This window comes from Pyxicephalus adspersus, chromosome 8, assembly GCF_032062135.1.
Source record: "Pyxicephalus adspersus chromosome 8, UCB_Pads_2.0, whole genome shotgun sequence".
NCBI classification, from domain to species: Eukaryota; Metazoa; Chordata; class Amphibia; order Anura; family Pyxicephalidae; genus Pyxicephalus; species Pyxicephalus adspersus.
This window is the reverse complement of record NC_092865.1, coordinates 27,703,392-27,721,781: the sequence shown is the minus strand read 5'-3', so window position 1 is coordinate 27,721,781 and position 18,390 is coordinate 27,703,392. Positions and strand designations below refer to the sequence as shown.

The following is an 18,390-nucleotide window of genomic DNA, read 5'->3' as shown; positions in this document are numbered from 1 at the left end:
TTAGCCATCACCTACAGCAGTCTCTTGTAACAAGAACTGATTACATTAAATATTATGAGATTTTTTTATATTTACCTACAGTAGTTCTTTAATATGTCAATATTAAAAACTATCAAAAACATTACCAATATGTTGCACCAAATAGCCAACTTTTGGAAATAGAAACAGACCAGTTCAGAACAAGAGTAGTTCGTATTTAATTCCATTGCTGGTAGGCTCCAGGCCATGTGATCCTGACCCGGGAGTCTGTAAGGCTGTTTTAGGAAAAGGAACTTGAGAGCTATAAATACATTTTCCCATCTTGGGTGCCATCTGTTCCATCAGATTTTCTTACAGCATATGCAATTAAAAATATAATGAACCATTACTTATTGCTTAAATATCTAACACTGATTGAAGCTGCAGTACAATTTTTTTTAACTCATTCGTATTTTTGTAATGCATCAGTAAATGGGACTCTGGTAGTAAAAGAAAAATTTCTGTTTCCCATATGTTATCCCTTTTCTTGAGAGCTGTACCTTTACTATGTCTCTACTAATAACACAGATCTTAAATAACAAGATATTTATTAACAGAGAAAAGAAATAACAAATATACAATAATTATTCAGGAGAAGCTATATTATGGTTACAAAGTAAAGTGATCTTACCTCTCTATCTTGTAACCTGCCTGAGCTTCAAAGAAAGAGAGCGTAAGAGAGAGAGTATGTGTAAGAGAAAGGGTAAGCCAGGACTTCATATCACATTCAGCCACATACATGCACCCACCTCTCACTCAGATGTCCTCCCAACCCCACTTCTGGGATCTTTTGTCCATGTGACAACCTGTTGACTTCCTCCACCAGATGACACTATCATATTGGAGGCAAGTTCGTTGACTCAGCTGACCATTTGGTCAAAGCACCTTGGAAGGTAGGATAACTAGAGAAGTAGATGCCTACGGCATGTTATCTTTTATTCTGGCCGCTCGGCCAACACCTCCTGCTGAGTCCATATCCCAGTTTGTCCTCAGGGACATTGCAACGCAAACCCCATCAAGGCTCACCAATAGTCAGACTGAATTTATCATGTCAAATGGATTATGCATGAATGTTGGTTTGATACAACTAATGTTGTGCATTCATACATAAAAAAAAGCCTAAAAAGAGCATTATGGACCTCATCTGAGTCTGACCTGTTAGACCGAGTGTCAGTGAGAATGAATGGCTGGTCACTGTGCAAGCTCAAACACTGTACAAACTGTCCATCTATTATTTGACTAGACTTATTCTTTATATTTTCCCATAAATCCACACGTTTCAGGATATACACCCCAATGTAATTCCCAATAAGTCTGTCAAGGCTCCTATGTATTAGGTTCATTGTGTAAGTAGTTAGTCATATTCAAGTGGACTTTAATATGACATTTTATAAGAACAAGTCCAGCTGAATGTGACTAACTACTACAAGTGCCTGTAATTTTGTAAAAATTGGTCCAGCATGTGGTTATGCAATAAACTATTTCCTTGTTTCTTATTTTACCATTGTTATCTTTCTGCTAATGCAGAAATTGCAAGGAAGTGCCTTTCCTGCAATAATTTCACTATGTGTACAATGTCACAGAAACATGTATAGCGTTCTTTCAGTTTCTATCAGTCAGTGAGCCAACTTAGTGTTCCCAAGTGTCATTGCAAAGACTTACATATATTTATATACAGACAGCACTTGTTAGCCAATTATTGCTTAGCCATCATTCTTCCTACAAAAGACACTCTAAGGATGTTTTCATATTATTCTGTGGGTGGTTGCGGTAAAGAAGAAGTTAGCAACAGTACATACAGAAAGAAAAGCAAAGTTGTTGATGAAACAGTGAAGATGATTTTTTCTTATTCTAGCACAAGTGCACTTTACATTAGGCAAAAGCATTTTAAAGAAGGACAGACAGTGAAAGTATTGATCTTTTGCTATGTTTCTTATGTATGCTACAGTACATTAATTGTCACAGGGATTAGACATTCCATTTTATATATTGAAATCATATATTAATATATTCTGCTATGTTTTGGGTATTGTTCATATTTAGATTAATTTTAATAACAATACCGATTTCATTTTTAAAATTCTCTTACTTTTCCTAGGCAGAGAACTCCCCTATACTTGTGGAGACCTAGTAGCCTCCCTTTTTCATCCTTATTTAAAGTCTGTGTACTGGGACAGGGAAGAGGATGAGGGGCAGACATGGGAGGGGAATTAAATTGAATTGGCTACTCAATGCACACAGAGTCTTGTCCGTGATCATGACATCTGCCTGAGACAAGGCAGAAACAGAAGCTGTAACCAAGGAATTGCCTTCTTTTGGGGGGGCACAATGATAGACCAGTAGGTTGGATAGTCATATCCACCCAAAAGATGAACCCCACAGACTGCAAATTTGACCGGGCCAACACAGTCAACCCTCATGGAGCTAGAATCGGCTTGCACTTGATAGGTATAAATGAGGATACCACAAGGATCTCTATTATCATGCCTGTCACCCACCCAGCAACTTGCTTGTTGATAATTAGGAGTTCCAAGAGGAAAGTCCAAGTCCTTAATCCTAGATGCTAGGATAAATTCTGATGCTTTTTCTCAGGTAATGGAGTCATTATTACTAAACAGGATTTATGTGGTGCCAACATATTACGCAGCGCTGTACATTAAAGGGGTTGCAAATGACAGACGAATACAGACAGTGATACAGGAGGAGAGGACTCTGCCCCAAAGAGCTTACAATCTAGTAGTTGGGGGAATTTACACACAATAGGATGGGAGGTATATAGTGGTGGGTAGTAGTGATAGTTTCAAAAGACAGAAGATGGGTGGTTATTACAAGCAAATGTTTTATGTCCTTTACCTGCAGGTGTCTTTTTAACCCGTAGTGAAAATCTTTGAGACCTCTAGTAAATGGAAGGGAAAATGCTGTTATTTTAAAAAGTTTTTTTTTTTTTTTAAAAGAAACTCACTATAACCCAAGGGTTGGCACTTAAGTGATATTAATGAATACCCCTCCTATTATTGTTATTTTTTTAAACCAAATGCTCAATCAAACTGAGATTTACAGCTAAATAATGAATGATATAACTTCCCTCCTGTCTGCCCTAGTCAAATTTCAGGGAACAAGTGTCTGAAGAGTGAAGACAAACAGCTTCTGAAGTTATGAAGTGATATCTGTTCCATAGAGTACCCTGTACTAATTGTTAAGCATATATTAAAGGTTATAAGTATTATATAAGCAAACAATCTAACATAATACTTTTAAACTTGAAAATAAAATTACTCTAAAATCATTATATCCCCCTTTAACTCATGATTTTGCAAAATTATCATGTATAAGTCAAGCCTTGTTTTTTTTTTTTTTTTTTACAGATGAAGCACAAAAATATATTGGAGATTGTATCTTTATTTTTTGTGATGTTTTACACAATAAACTCACACAGTAGCATTGATTTTCTTTACTTAGATAAAATACATTTATAGCAATTTACAAATTTTTCAGTCTTGAAAACATTTGCATAACATTTTATTAAACACGATACTTTACATCCAGGTTTTCTTCTTTTTGAAAAAACATAGTTGTATTTTTATAGTCTTTATTCAATAAAGCACAGCCTCACAAAGAAATGAGTGCCCCTTTTAGCAAGTAAGAAAATTAGAAATTTAAAAAGATGTCATCTGATTCTTGATTGTTTCGAAATTAAGGTATTAGTATAATGTAAACAAATGTCACATTTACAAAAGGCATTTTCTATTTGTATTATTATCAAAGATTCATGCAGATGTTTATCTCAAACATGTGATGTCCTTTTTTTAAATTGGTGTTTTACAATATACTTTTATTATATTATATACTCTACAAAATAAAAAAAGAAGTCAGTTTTGGCACTTTAAGTATAAAATGACTTACACGAACAAAGTCCATGTAAAGAGCACAGTTTCAGGGATTACTGAAACAATCAGAAATCATGTTTAAGACTTTGGAAAGTTTGAGTAGAAAAAAGTCACATACCTGTACTAAGATTTCATATCTGTTAATTGATAAACTATTTTAGCTGTTGAACTGCCATCAAAAGAAGATAAAACATGGATAATGAATCTAGATGGGTGAAGATGTAGATATTGTTTGTCTTAAGATGACACCGATGAGATCAATTTTCCAGCCTGAATCAATTTTCCAGAGTGAAAGTTTTGAAATTTACAAACATAGATGGTCAACATAACCTAACCTAAAGTTTGCTTTATATTGAAGAAATTTTTTAAAGCCTAAATGAAGCCCAAACGTCCCTTTTAGAGAGAGCATGGAAGAGTTAGAGAGTACATCAGGTTTTATTAGTCATCTGTGCCTCTGTTTGGGAGATTTTACTGTTACATCCTGTCCAAGCAGGAAGTTGTGGGAAGTCTTTCCATCAGAAGCATAGACAAACACATTTTTGTAGAGTGGGAAGATTTACAATTTCTGGCAATATACACATTCATGAAAGGGGTGATTCCTTGGATCACAAAAGTGCAGTTGTTTTTTTTTTTTACTTCACTATTGAGATTGCCCCATTCATAAAAGTGGAAGTCATCTGATCTAATGGCCAAATTTTGAATTAATAGCCTCAGTGTTTTTATACCAACTAGCTTTTAAGTGCTGTTTGCCACATTCATAAATGTATAATCATGTAAAGTTTCCAATGCTATCCAAAAGTAAAAAGAGCTCTTGCTGGAGTTAGGCTTTAACATTTGCTAATAACTGTGGCCATATCTAAGATGAAAATGATTTGGAGCACCAATTGCAATAAGCTGTCCGGCAACTTAGGAGACAATGACATGCTCATCCTAATAATGCAAGAAAAATTTTCAACTTACAGGGAAATATCCTTAACATTGGCCCATTTTATTCTCTTTTATGAAGGGCATCAAAGTTTTCTACATATTCCATTGTAACCACCTAGTAAGTATTGCAGTGGATCAGGCAGTTCATGCAAGGATAGCCACATATTTCCTTCCCATTTCCCATTCTTTTCAGAGATAATGTAAACCCGCCTTTCTGTGATCAAGCTTAGGAAGCTACTAGATCTTTAGTTAACGTTCTCATTTTTTTAGGAAGCTGGCTCCTGAACATAGCTGACTTCCAATTAGTTGATGGAAAAATATTGCTAGCTGTAACCTCCTTCAACCTAAAATGTGTAAACTTTAGAATAAAGGACTATGTAAAGTTATATACAATATCAAACATTTCAGTGTAGAAACATAAGTATTACCATCCATTTTTTAAACATTAGCTATTATAGCTATATATAGCTAATAGTACCTAGAATTTAAAGATGTGTATGAAAACCTCAAACAGATATTTCAATATGTTCAGCACCATGTCTCACTAAATTCAGTTTTCTTGGTCATTTTTTAAATTTATTGCAAAACTTCTTAACTGAAAATGCTGGCCACACATCCTGATTCAGGCTAATAATGGGGAGCCACTGCCTCTCCATTGTCAGGCTGACATATACCTTGTTTTGGTCTATGGGAATTGGGATGCCTATAATGCCCATCTTCAAGTGTTCACACTGCAGACTGACAATGCTTCTGGTAAAGGTAGTGTCATATTGTCATAATCTATGGCGCACTTTGCAATCAATTCATAAACAGTTTTTTGTTTGAAAATTCTGATTTATTTGAATCAGGTAGACCCGATGTCTAACATATTGAAAATTTCACTTACATACACTTATTTTACTTGGTTTACATACACTTAAAGTATATTTGTGCAGTAAAATGGCCTGAAATATTTCTATCTAGAAAAAAAATTCACTGGCAAATATTCTACCACAATTGTAGTCCACTAAAAGGCAGGACTTCAGTGGTCTCTAACAGCCAAACAATATCTTTAATAGTGACCGTACTGCTTGCACAATTTAGTGCCGGTCAATTTTTATTTGACAATCTGTACTTTTTGGTAAATAAGAGGCAATCAGTGTCAACATGTATAGTGCTTTAGGAATTGTTTTTCTATAGAAGATCATGAAGATTTGTTGTATGCTTTAATGACACTTGTGGACCTTGTAAATGTGATGGTAAACTAGGTATAGGTGATTTTTTTTCAGAAGCCAAATATTGGTTTCATTGAACTTATAGGAAGAAAGGAAAAAATATAATTTAAATATATTTCAGGTCTCATTACTGAGCCTTTAAAAGCCACTGTGTATGCAATACAAGGTCATAAGAAAAAGAAAAGTGTGTTAAACAAATCACACTCCTTTGGCACAGGTTTGCTGGTTATATATCTCCAACTATGACATCAGTAAAGTATTTTATTTGATGGTACATGCCAAAAATGCCTTATCAAGAGGCATCCACAATACAAATGCAGTAAATGTAACAAGTTAATCAAAACACAAAAAGATTTAAAAAAAAGGAAATTACATTAGATAAAATATTTTGTCTTTCTCTTAAAAGCATATCTCATTTGACTATCCATCAAGATCCATATGTGAAACTTAGATATTTTATAAACTTGCTTCAGTCCCGTATATACCATAGATCATAAACTACTATTTATTTAAACTTCTGTATGTTTCCTATAATCCTCTGTTTATAATGGTCATGCCATCATTTTTATAATACCATGCCATATTAATAAGAACTTTGCTCGGAAAATAAAATCTCATCTTCATATTCTTTTTTTGGTCCGGCAGTGTTGTATATAATTTTTAGTACTCAATAGTCCACTAGCTATACCTACTTCTGACACACATTAAACCCTGTTCAGTGTTAATGGAATTATGAAAAAAGAACAATCATGAACAGGTGGGCAAGACATCCACAAAGTATGGATGCCCCCACCACTTGAGCACCTTTTCTTTAGTACGATCTGCACTTTTAGTTAGAACAAAATAATCAGCAAATTACAGAAATACTAACTAACAAAATGAAACAGTTATATCATTGTAAGTGAATCACACCCACACTTTCTCAAAGTAGACCCTGAGGACAGATCTGCACTAAATTCTGGCAAGTCAAGTGCAATTAATCCACAATAACAGAGCTGAATGTCCTATTCTGTACAAGGGCAGTCACTATCTTCCTAGCAAAAGTAACTGGACTGTTAAAAGAACTACTACATCATAAAGTATCATGTGCTTGCGCAGATATGTTGTTTAAGTTTGGACCAAACATTACTTCTTCATGTGTGCATAATCTGCAAAATGAAAGTATTTTACATTAAGGAGATCTTTCTTATTTGTAGTGAAAGCCATAATTTCATTGGTTAAGGAGAAGGATATTTCAGAGTTGGCACATTCATCAAATAAAGTGTCTAAGTTCGTTTGTTCCATTGTTTTTTTCCTAACAGTATCTCTTTACTCCTTTCCGTCACTTTTGCTTTAAATAACTGATTGTATGATGCCTTTTTGTGTTATTCACACTGGTTTGAATTCTTTGCATTGTGCTTTTGTTCAGTCCCATTCTGCACAAGTTTATAATGTTCTATTGTCCATACCAGTAAAGTAAAACTGCAAACCACCTGATCATGTCTGATTTTGGCACATTTAAGGTCATGTTCTGCTTTATTTCCAAAATTATAAGAGCACAAGCTGTATGAAAGTAGACCTGTTTCTGGTAGAAACCAATGGAAATATAACATTGTTTTCACTCTTTGTAGGTACGTGTTGGTGATGTTCCTTTGTAAAAGATATTCCGAGTGCTTTCTGGACTGTTACTCCTCTCTGGGATTAAGATGATGTTACCCTTTCTTCTTAGAGTAGAGTCACGGCTGGATGAAATAGATACAGTCTCTGAGCCAATTTCACTGCCCTCCACTGGTGTCACCCGTATTGTGGTTATTCCATGAAGTAGGTGGTCATTATCAATGTTGCTCCGTTTTCTCTCAGTAGTCCCAAAGGTGTCTTTCAAGGACTCACAGCTTTCTGAGTCTCTGTTGAGGTCATTGAGCTCATATGCTTGACGTAACGTTCCTTTCTCTGGAGCTTTCCATTTCCAGGATCCACTCCCTTCTCCTTCTAATGGCATTTGAATAATCGGCCTATTGTTTTCAGGATGGGCCTCAATACGTACAATATTTGTTGGCTCATGTTCTGTAAGTGCCTTGTACCTGATGGATCCAGTGCAACTAACTGTACTTCCATCTGAGCTTTTTGGACTACCCTGCAGCATTCCTTGTTGTTTTGACATAGCTATGACCTGCATAATCCTTGGTTGACTATTACTTCTACATGCAACACTTTTCTCTGCTACCTTGAGCCACTTTGATCTAGCAGAGCTGCATTTAGGTGAAGCGGTTAGGATATTTTCATGAGTTTCCTCTGGGATATGTACTAACTGAGAAGATCCAGGACGGGATTGTATAGACACTCTTGGGCCTCCAGGAATACCTGTGTTGTTACAGCCTGGCACACTGCCAGGCTGTAATTTAATATATGGATTACCAGGGCCAATATGGTCTCCATTGACACCAACCCTGACAGGCTCAGAGCTTGATCTCATTTCTATCACTCTTTGTGGAGAGAGACCCGCCTCTGTCTCAATTACCTGCAAAGACAGCTTTCGACTTTCATTTTTTGTCTTCCACTGAGAAAGAAGTTGCTTTGACCTAGCCGAATCCATCGAAGCATGGATTGTGGCATTCCTCCTAGCTGGATCTTCCAGTGAAGGAGTATGAACTCTGGGAAGGGTATTGCTAAATGTGACCATATTTTCTTTGCCCATGGGGCTTCGAGGGGTTATTACTTCAACATCAGTACTCGCCCTCTTTATATTAGTAAGTGAGCTTGATTCCCTGTTGTTTCTGTTCAAGATATTTTCAGAGGGGTGAGATGAAATACCATCACTGCTGCCATTCTTTCCTGGGAGGATCCTACTGGTGTCTTGGCTAATGTCTGTTAAAGACCTTAATGGTTCTCTAAGTGGTGGAGGAGGCTTTTGCGGGATGTTGTCTTCACTGGGTTGAAAGTTTCCAACAGCATAAAGACCCTGGAATATAAAGATGTTTATTAATAATAACAATATTACTAAATTGCAAAAAGACAAGGGAATATTCTCAAAAGCCTTATAATATGGCCATATACACTTTGGGTACCCATGCATGAAGGCTTCATACTCTTTCAACAACAACCACATAAACCTCACAGACCCTCTGAATGGCATATGTCAGATGATCTCTTCATTTACAATGGGTCCTAAAAGTACTTATAACAGGCGGTTAGTGACCATACCATAGATCACCTAATCTAACTTTTGAGTGGGGTTTCCTTTTTAAGGACAGTTTTAAAGAAAAACGTATTTTCTTGATAACTGTATTTTATCAATGCCAATCTGTCAACACATGTATTCTATTTTTCCTTATATATAGGTGTGTATCAAGCACCTCCATGTAAAAGTGCTAGGGCTTAGGACAAACCATTTGATTGCATTCAGATTTTCCTTTATTTACCTTGTTTAAACTTCTTTTTAAGAAACCAAAAAAAGTTGCTATACTAGGCACTCTCATTAATTACCTACATTTTCTGCATGACACCACTATAATTAGCTTACAATTAGGGCTGATTTTACACATCATGCTATTCTAGACACACTGGGGTGATTATGCCCATTTGTACAGGCTCTTCTACTTAGCAATGCAATTATTTATGTAAAAACATATGCTGATGTATGCTGATCACTCTGATTATTAGTTTGGAGGTATCATTTTAAATACATATCCAAAGATATGTAACTGCACAGACCATCACAAAGGAAAAGGAAGGCTATTTCATGTTTTCTAAACTCTGAGAGCCTTGTGATTTATCTTAACATTACCTTTACCTCTTACAGTTCTCTTAATGAATGAGGTAACTAATGTCTAGAAGTGTATAGAAGAAAGAAACAAAAAAGGAATAAATGGGGTTTTGTTCTGCTCTTCTTGGCACTAACCCATGATAATCTTTATGGTAAATACAACCCAAAATTTTTATTGTCTCACAACTTCTAAAATGTTCTATTTCAGTGTCCATTGACACCAAACTCACCTGCCGCAGCCTCTTGACATTATTTTCCAACCATAGGTCAGCGTTTTTGACATCCATGGCTTGGTGTGACTGAGACAGAAGCACTGAAAGCAGTCACAGAATGTGTGTGAATCTTCGACTATGGATGGACTATTCAACTTTATATAGGGAGGTCATAACTAGTTATCTGCTGGTGCTACACTTATTCCTGTGGAGAACAGATTTGGCAAGTGTCAGGGGGAGTTGTGGACCATGGCAGCTCCCTTTTATATGGGAACAGGAAAGGCTGATCTATGGCAGTAAAATTATGCCAGCAGGCTGCAGCTGTAGCGTGCAGAGATAGTACGCATGATAACATTAAATAGGCTGTAAGACATTAAAAAGACTAATTATAAGCTAATTATAATAGTGGCATGTAGGTGTTTTCATTAATCAAAGGCTGAGCTAATTTCAAGAACACTTTGTTATTTTTAAAAGAAGGTTCGTGCCTTAGAGATAAAAGAAAACACCCCAGAGGTATAATGGATTGTCTACAATGCCATTACCTGTCAATTTGTCAGTACAGATAGGTGTGCGTCTAAATTTAGGGAAGATGGAATTATTTAAAAAATAGATTGCATGTATTAAAATTTGCCTTAATAGGTATAAAGTGCAGTTTTATCTGGAAATCATATATCCCACAATATTTGGCTTTTTTTTTTTAAAGGTATCTAAATTCCATGCTTTATTTTCTTTTTTATAGGAAAAGGTGAAATACATGTTGAGCTTTCTAATAAAGAGATTGTCCTTCACTTTCGGCTGCTAAATACACTTAACTATGCAATGTACTTACAAGATGTCTCTCTAACCTACAAGCAGACCTGGATGTACTGTTTGATTGGGCACCCAAGAGGCAAATGACATTTAATATTTACAAATGTAAAGTTATGCACTTGGGGGCTAACAGGCATACTTCATACAGTTTAGGGGGAAATCCATTTAAGAGAATTAAAAAAATGGAGAGGGATCTGAGAGGGGGGTGGTTGGTAGACAGCGGTTGGAACTCGAGTTGCGCAACATGGACCTGAGTCCGACTTAAGTCACCTGGTGAATACCTTGCAACTCGACTCCGGGTTTTCCCCAGCGACTTGCAACTCAACTCGTGACTTGCTTTCTCTGCTGACAGCTGAAGGGGGAAAAAAGGAAGGCAGTGGGGCTTCTGTTACACAGCCCCCCCTCCCCCCTTCAGCTGTCAAAGGAGAAAACTTAAAATGCCAGAAAGGCGGTGAGGAAGGCGGTGTTATGTTACAGAAAACTCACTGCCTTCCTTTCTTCTTTGTTTTCTTCTTTGACAGCTGAAGGGGAAGGAGGGGAAGGCTGTGTAACAAAAGCCTCACTGCCTTCCTCCCTTCAGCTGTCAGAGGAGAAAGCAGTGGACTTAGAATGCGATCCTGTGCTCAAGAACTGGATCAGAGCTCTGTTTCTATATGGGGACAAATGGGGATACATTAAGTGACTTGACTAGGGATTCGACTTGGTGACCTGAAACTTGACTTGGTGTCAGTGACTTGGGACTCGACTTGGATTTGAAAGGTGATGACTTAGTCCAACCTCTGTTGGTAGATCACAGACCTAATAATAGCATGCAATGCCAACCTGCAATATCTAAAGCAAAATACTGCAGAGTTTGAGACATAATCCTGTGCCTGTAAAGAAAACATTAGTCAGACCTCATTTAGAATATGCAGTCCAGTTTTGGGCACCAGTTCACAACAAAGTGGGTGCAGGAGAGTTGACCTCAATCTATTCTCCCTGGTGGATAGGCGTTTAAGGGGGATATGATCACCCTATATAAATATATAAATGGTCCATATAGAGAACTGGCTTTAAAATTATTTACTTTAAAGTTTTGCAAAGAACAAGGGCACTGTTTACACTTGGAGGAACAGAAGTGGGGTTATATACAGAAAGGTTTGTGAAAACTTAGAACAGACTTCTGAAAAAGAAGTTTTATCCTGTTCTATAGATTGTTGTAAGAAAAAGTTGGATGCACTCCAAGATACACAAAATGTAACTGGATATTACATTTTGAAAGGAAAAACAACAGAGAGTAAATTGAACCATGCTTTATTACAGTTTTTTACCTTCCTCTGAATTAGCTGGGTGTGGGTTTCTATCTAGTATGTTTATTTCCCAGGTGGTTGAACCTGGTAATCCCAGGATTAAACCTAACTATGTAACGCATGTCTGATAAATGACACATAATAAACAGAAACACATAACTGATAAAAGATAAATAATACTTATACCCCAGGAGGTTTTATGATACATATTACCTGTACACATAGATGATGAATGGAATATAAAGTCTGTACACATGACTAAAATGTGAATATGGTTTAACACTTGGTGTGACATATTTTATTTATGTTTATGTACTTTCACCATTTGGGAGTTACCGCATCCCTATTGTAAGTAGGTTGATAGAAAAATAAGATATATCATACTGTACATGTGACTGATGAATCACACATAAATGCTTGTATATATGGATCATACATGACACATAGAAATCCATCCATCTATCCATATAACTAACAAATGACACATAAAAGTCTGTACACATGACTACTGAATGACGCATTAAAACTTGTAACTGTGGATAACAAAAAGTACATACAAATATTCACTTGTGGCTGATATGTCATTCATAAATATCAGTACATGGTATTAAAAATGACCAGGCAGGTAACAATACATTGCCTGTCCCTTTCTGCAAAAGGTACCCGCCTGACATTTTTAAAATGGAATCTGTCGTTTTCTGACCATGTGTTGGGTTAGGGTAGCAAACAGTATTTATCTGGTCAATTCTACTTACCAAATAAATGGCTATTCCTCCTCCCAAAAGGAAACCACTGTAAACATCGATTGGATGATTCTTGTACTGAGTTATACGGGTGAGTCCACATATTATTCCACATATTATAAATGAGAACACCAGCAGAGGTTTCAGTAATTTGGATGAATCTGTTAATGTTGCATTGAAATACATCTGTAAAGTAAATATAATTTTACATAGTATTTTACATGTGTTTTCAAGTATCCAAAATATAGCTGCAGCAGTCAAACATCAACACATTGGGCTCGACTTGTAAAACCGGGATCACACATTCCCTTCTGGGAAAATTCTAGGCCCATGTGTTTCTGTGTCTGTGGTGATTCCCACCAGGGAATGTTTGAGGGAATTTCAGATTCCCTGTTTTATATATGGGGCCCATAGAGCCCATATTTATCACATAAAACTCGATGTTGATATAACATATATCACATAAAGCTAGATATGATGATAGCATACAATTGCTCAATTCACCCACCCTCACTTTCACCACTTTTTAAAATTGGTATTGTCTTTCCTAATTACACAAGAAGAGGTAGACAATAGGAGACCTACCTTGCCACCCTGCCATTTTACACCTGTGAGTGGCTGGTGAAGTTAAACTTGGTAACAAAGGTCTGGGGGCTCCTGTTGGAAATTTAGGGCTCTGGTGCAAAGGGGCTCTTAATGTTAAACTCTGATATGTAAAGGGGGCAGCTTTGTTGTAAAGTGAAGAGTCTGATGTAAAGGAGAACTCTGTTGTGAAGTGGGGTACTCTTATATAACAGGGTAGCTTTGATGTAAAGTGGGAGTCTTATATATAATATGTAAGTGGGGACCCTGATGTAAGGGGTGAATTTGATGTTTGTCAAAAACTAGCACTGAAGTCCATAGATCTGTAGTTAGAAGTCTATCAGCAGTGGTGCAGAGTTATGGCAAAGGTCCAAATTTTGCATTGGGACACACAGGTATGACACTTTTTTTTTCTTCTTAAAGGTGTACAAGGTGTCTTTGTTTGACCTTTTTTTAATGTTAACTAAGTTAGGTTTTTTAGACCTCCAGTAAGATAATGAAGAATTCTTGATTGGGTGCACCAATGGTTCTGTAGAAAGGCTCATTTCGGGTACAGGTTTATTTCTCATTAATAGTGCCTTTACTGTGGTCTGGCTAATTGAATAAACAGGTTTACTTTACGTATACATGGCTAAGTTTATGAAAACAAGTATTCTGAAGGGACAAATACAGTATGTTTCCGAATGTTCTCCCAAAGGATGAGTTAATTATCTACTTTATCTGTTAATCATGTACTAATAGAGTAAGGTTAATTGCTCATGACTTATAATGAATGTACATTGTAAGATATCATAGCTTGTAATCTTTTCTCTAAGGTATTGTGGGGCTTAATATTTAAAGAGAATATTAGATGTAATAATAAAACTACTGTTATTATAGGGGACTAAACTGAAATCAAAAAAAGCAGATTTATATTCAATATAATACTATTAAAGGTATTTGCACAACCAAGGTAAGCACCTGGATTTGGCTTCTTATAAGCCTCTTGTAATCCCCTATATAGCAGTAATTAGACTGGGGGAGGAAGAGGCAAACCAAAGAGTCAAAAATAAGTATTTCACTGAATATTTTTGAAGAAACAATCTGGCAAGAGAAGTAAAAAAAAAAAGATGAGTTTATCAGTCTTCTTCTGCCCCTTTATTGTTCAGTAATAGGGTAGGGTTGGAAGGTGACCTGACTGCATTGCTTATACCCCTTTTATGGCCTATATTAGTTGCCATTTATGTACTGCAATTAAATATTTACCTAGATTTTAGATTAACAGGTTTCTGTCTTGTTTATGTTTATCACCCTTTGTATACTGTATATGCGTATGTAGTAAAACAGATTAAAAAAAAATATTATTTAAAATTAATATTTTAAATAATATTTAAAAAAAATGATAAAATAAATTTGGTTAAAGGTTACGTGCCCTTCTATACAATGTCCACCAATCTCCACACTAGCAGAAGAACCTTCTCTGTCCTTGCTGCTGAATCTATAAATAATGTGTGTCTGTCAACCCTTTTCCTATATTTTCTATTTCTTCTACCATTGTTGTTTGGGCTGGGTCCTCCAGATAGTTACAATTCATAAACAATGCCTCGGCTTCATCAACTAGGGTCCAATATCCATTAGAGTGGTTTTACTACACTCAATGTAATAGGAATCTCAATTTTGGTATTGAAAAAGCATTACTGCAGCCATGCAGTAGTTAATGTGTGGGAGTACACAGAATATGACTGCGTTCCCTGAAGAAATAATTGATAGTTAGCAGGTTTGGCTGCTTGCCTCTCCTGCTTGAGCTGTTCTGTCTGTAGGAGGGAAAGAGATGTATTTTCAGCACTGCTAAAAGCTTGTCGGTATGTCAATCAATGTCTGATTTTGCATGGCTTTCAAAGTTAAAATAATATTTAATATTCAAAATAAGCTCTTTGTCCAGAACCTGCAAGACAGGTGCAGAATGAACCGACCTCACGGCAACACTTATCCTACATGCTTACTTGTTGATGACTTGAAGCTGGTAATAACTGCTGTGAGTGAAGTTTAAACCTCTATATATCTGTAAATTGATATTTATAAAAAGTGGTTTGGTCAGGCCTCTTAAAAAAAAATACATTTATTATGCTTACCTCCCTGATAGCCCATGACTTTTTCCTTCGCACTGTTACAGTGCTAGAGTCTCTTCAGGGTTCAACATTAGATTGGAGAAAGTAATAAAGGGAAGATAGGAGGTAAAGGCTTCCAGAGAAGTGGGCATAATAGTTTTTTACTAGCTACACTTTTTATGGAATTGAAAAGGAAATCACACACTCCCCCTCCCAGACACTGCAGCTCACAGTGGGAGGCATTCAGCAACAGAGGCAGCACTTTCAATTCAAAAAGTGGTGGAACTTAAGGTGGCCTGATGATGATTGACAGGAAGATGGATTAAGTGGACCCCAATGGCATGTTATATGGGTTTTTGTGGGACTTTGCATGAAATTAAGCCAAAACTGCAATGGCTGATGCATTTTTTAATAGGCTGTAGTATTATTGAAGAAATTAGTTTATAAATTGACAAATAAAACATAGTACATTCTTCTCCTGCCATTCTAATTTAAGGGAACCCACCAATATTTTCTAATACTTTACCTAGAGGTATAGGTTTCCCTCTTTGCTTCATGCACTTAGTAGATCTTCTAACAAACCCGTTGGCACTAATGTTTCCTATATTGTAATGATCCATTGAGTTGAACTTCTGTCACTGTTTATATAATGCAGCTGGTCGACATTGACATCTGTCAACCACTGCTGGCTGGATTGGTTGGCCAAGCCTAAGTTATACTTGTCAATGACCGATATAGGCTCGGGATATCTGAAACTCAGAATAAGGTTTGAATTGCTAAAATCTTAGATTTAATCTGAGGTTGGAATAGTTTAAATCTGAGTTAGACTCGGACTCCAATCTAGTCCGACCACCTCTAAGAGATAGTCAGGGTCATCATCAAAAATGTCTGTGCCACATACTAGGTTAACTTTCTGGACCCCCTTTCCTATGTCTAAAAGTTCCAGCATTGCAAACGTCAAACTCTTTTGATTAGGGCCCACTACAGAAGTGCCCCTTGCCCCCTGATGTCAGCCCCTGATACATTGGAGAAGTAAGAATAGCTTACCCTAGGAATAAATAAAAACAAACTCTAAAACAGCAGCCACCACATGTATAGTCTAATAATCTGAACTATGTAATACATTTAGTTCCCTATTTAAAAAAGAAGGAATCGGACATCTGAATCTTCCAGCTCAATAAGTTTTAATGACAGCAACTGATTCCCATCAGGGAATATATGAGGGAATGTCAGATTAACTGTTTTATAATTAAAGCCTGTAAAAGTTTTGATGCTACTTGTACTTAATGCAAACTTCCCACTATTTTCCATCTCTACTGTGGGGATAAATTAATAACAATGCTGATTTAATGAATTGAGACATATACAGTGATTTTGCTTAAAGATAGATTATATTGGCTTGGAAACAAGCAAAAAAAGAAAAACAATCTAAGTGTGACCTTGTGTACATCAGCTTTTATAGGTAACAATTATATTGTATTCTTTATTGTTCATAGCGTATATAGCACCTTACTAGGGACTGGCTAATTTAGAATATTTAGAGATTTTATGAAAACAAAGAATCCATGAAATGTCACTTTATAATGCAAAGTTAAAGTGTGTGTTCTGCATATAAATGAGAGAAGATTCTACTCACAGAAATGTAAACAGCTGCGAAGGCTGCCAGGGTGGCATGTTGAGAAGGGAAAGATTTTCTGCCAACAAAAGACAAGCACAATTATAGTGTTTATAAAAGTGCCTTTAAAGACATAACCAATTACATGTCAGCAAGAAAGCTTTAATTAGTTTACATTCATTTTTGAATTTAGTAACAAAGTTCAAGATTTTAAACTAAATCAGTACAAGGATCATGGTGGTCATAGAATTATGATAGCATCAACTCTATACGGTAAATGTGTAAAAACGGTAAATGGATAATTTGCCTACTTTTGCCCAACAATAACTGGGCAGAAATATATCCTTTTATAAAGCAAAGGAAAAAAAGTGCACACAGTAACATTTACCTTATTTATGAACACATTTAGATTAAAGGAGCCTACTTACAAAGGATTCACTGCCAAATGTATTGATTAATTTTCAGATGATTTATGTTCGGTATATTCTGCATAAGACAGTAACTATGCAGCCATAGATCAGCTTGAATGCCCCATGGGGCATGAGGAGTGTTTTAGGAGCTTTTGTGAAAGTACAGGACCCCCAGTGGTGTTGATCAACAGGGGGCTGTTTAGCACCCCACATTGGACAGCAGAGGATGGTCAGCAGAACAGCCCAAGTGCCACCTACCTGCTTCTCAATACCATTTACCTGGTGAAATGATTAAATGGTTTACAGGTCTACTAACCCGTTCACCATGCAATCATTTTATAAAGAAAGACATAGTGGCTTCTAACATATTCCTCAACAGGCCTGATTAGGATCTTAAAATAGAAAGTAGAAGATCCCTTTATCCTCAATATGAGACTACATGGTTTGGCAATTGATATTTAATGAATGTCTAATATGGGGAAAGCATTGTATTGACAATATTGTGTCAGAATGTTCTGTAACATTCAGATGAAAAAATCCAATAAAACCCCTTAAAAAGACTCCCCTTGCATGGGCACAGTGCTGAAATCAGCAGTGTCAAACTAGGTTTGCTATTAGATCCTAGCATTGAGCAAGTAAACTGCTTCCCTTCACCTGGCAGTGCCAGGTTAGTGTAACTGGGTATGGCAGAGGAAGAAACAGCCAGGGGACATGAACAAGTTGATTATAAAGGGGTAAGGAAAGGGGCCTTTACAGAGATTACTTTGCCCTGCATTGACAAGGTAACAATCTCTCTTTAAACAACAGACTGATGTAAAATTGGGCAAAACGGAAAAGGGTGTAGAGTAAAAGAG

General features: G+C 36.4%; 1 protein-coding gene across 1 annotated transcript in view; it reads right to left on the bottom strand.

Annotated features, from left to right (window-relative positions):
• Positions 1–3,399: 3,399 nt before the first annotated feature.
• Positions 3,400–18,390, bottom strand: part of PLPPR4 (phospholipid phosphatase related 4) — a 61,920-nt gene continuing 46,929 nt past the window's right edge. Inside the window, exons 5-7 of the mRNA XM_072419848.1 lie at positions 17,148–17,205; positions 12,855–13,028; positions 3,400–8,984 (exon numbers count right to left, since the gene is read on the bottom strand). Coding sequence (XP_072275949.1) covers positions 7,644–8,984; positions 12,855–13,028; positions 17,148–17,205 — 1,573 coding nt within the window. The 3' untranslated portion in view covers positions 3,400–7,643. The remainder of the gene's footprint in view (positions 8,985–12,854; positions 13,029–17,147; positions 17,206–18,390) is intronic.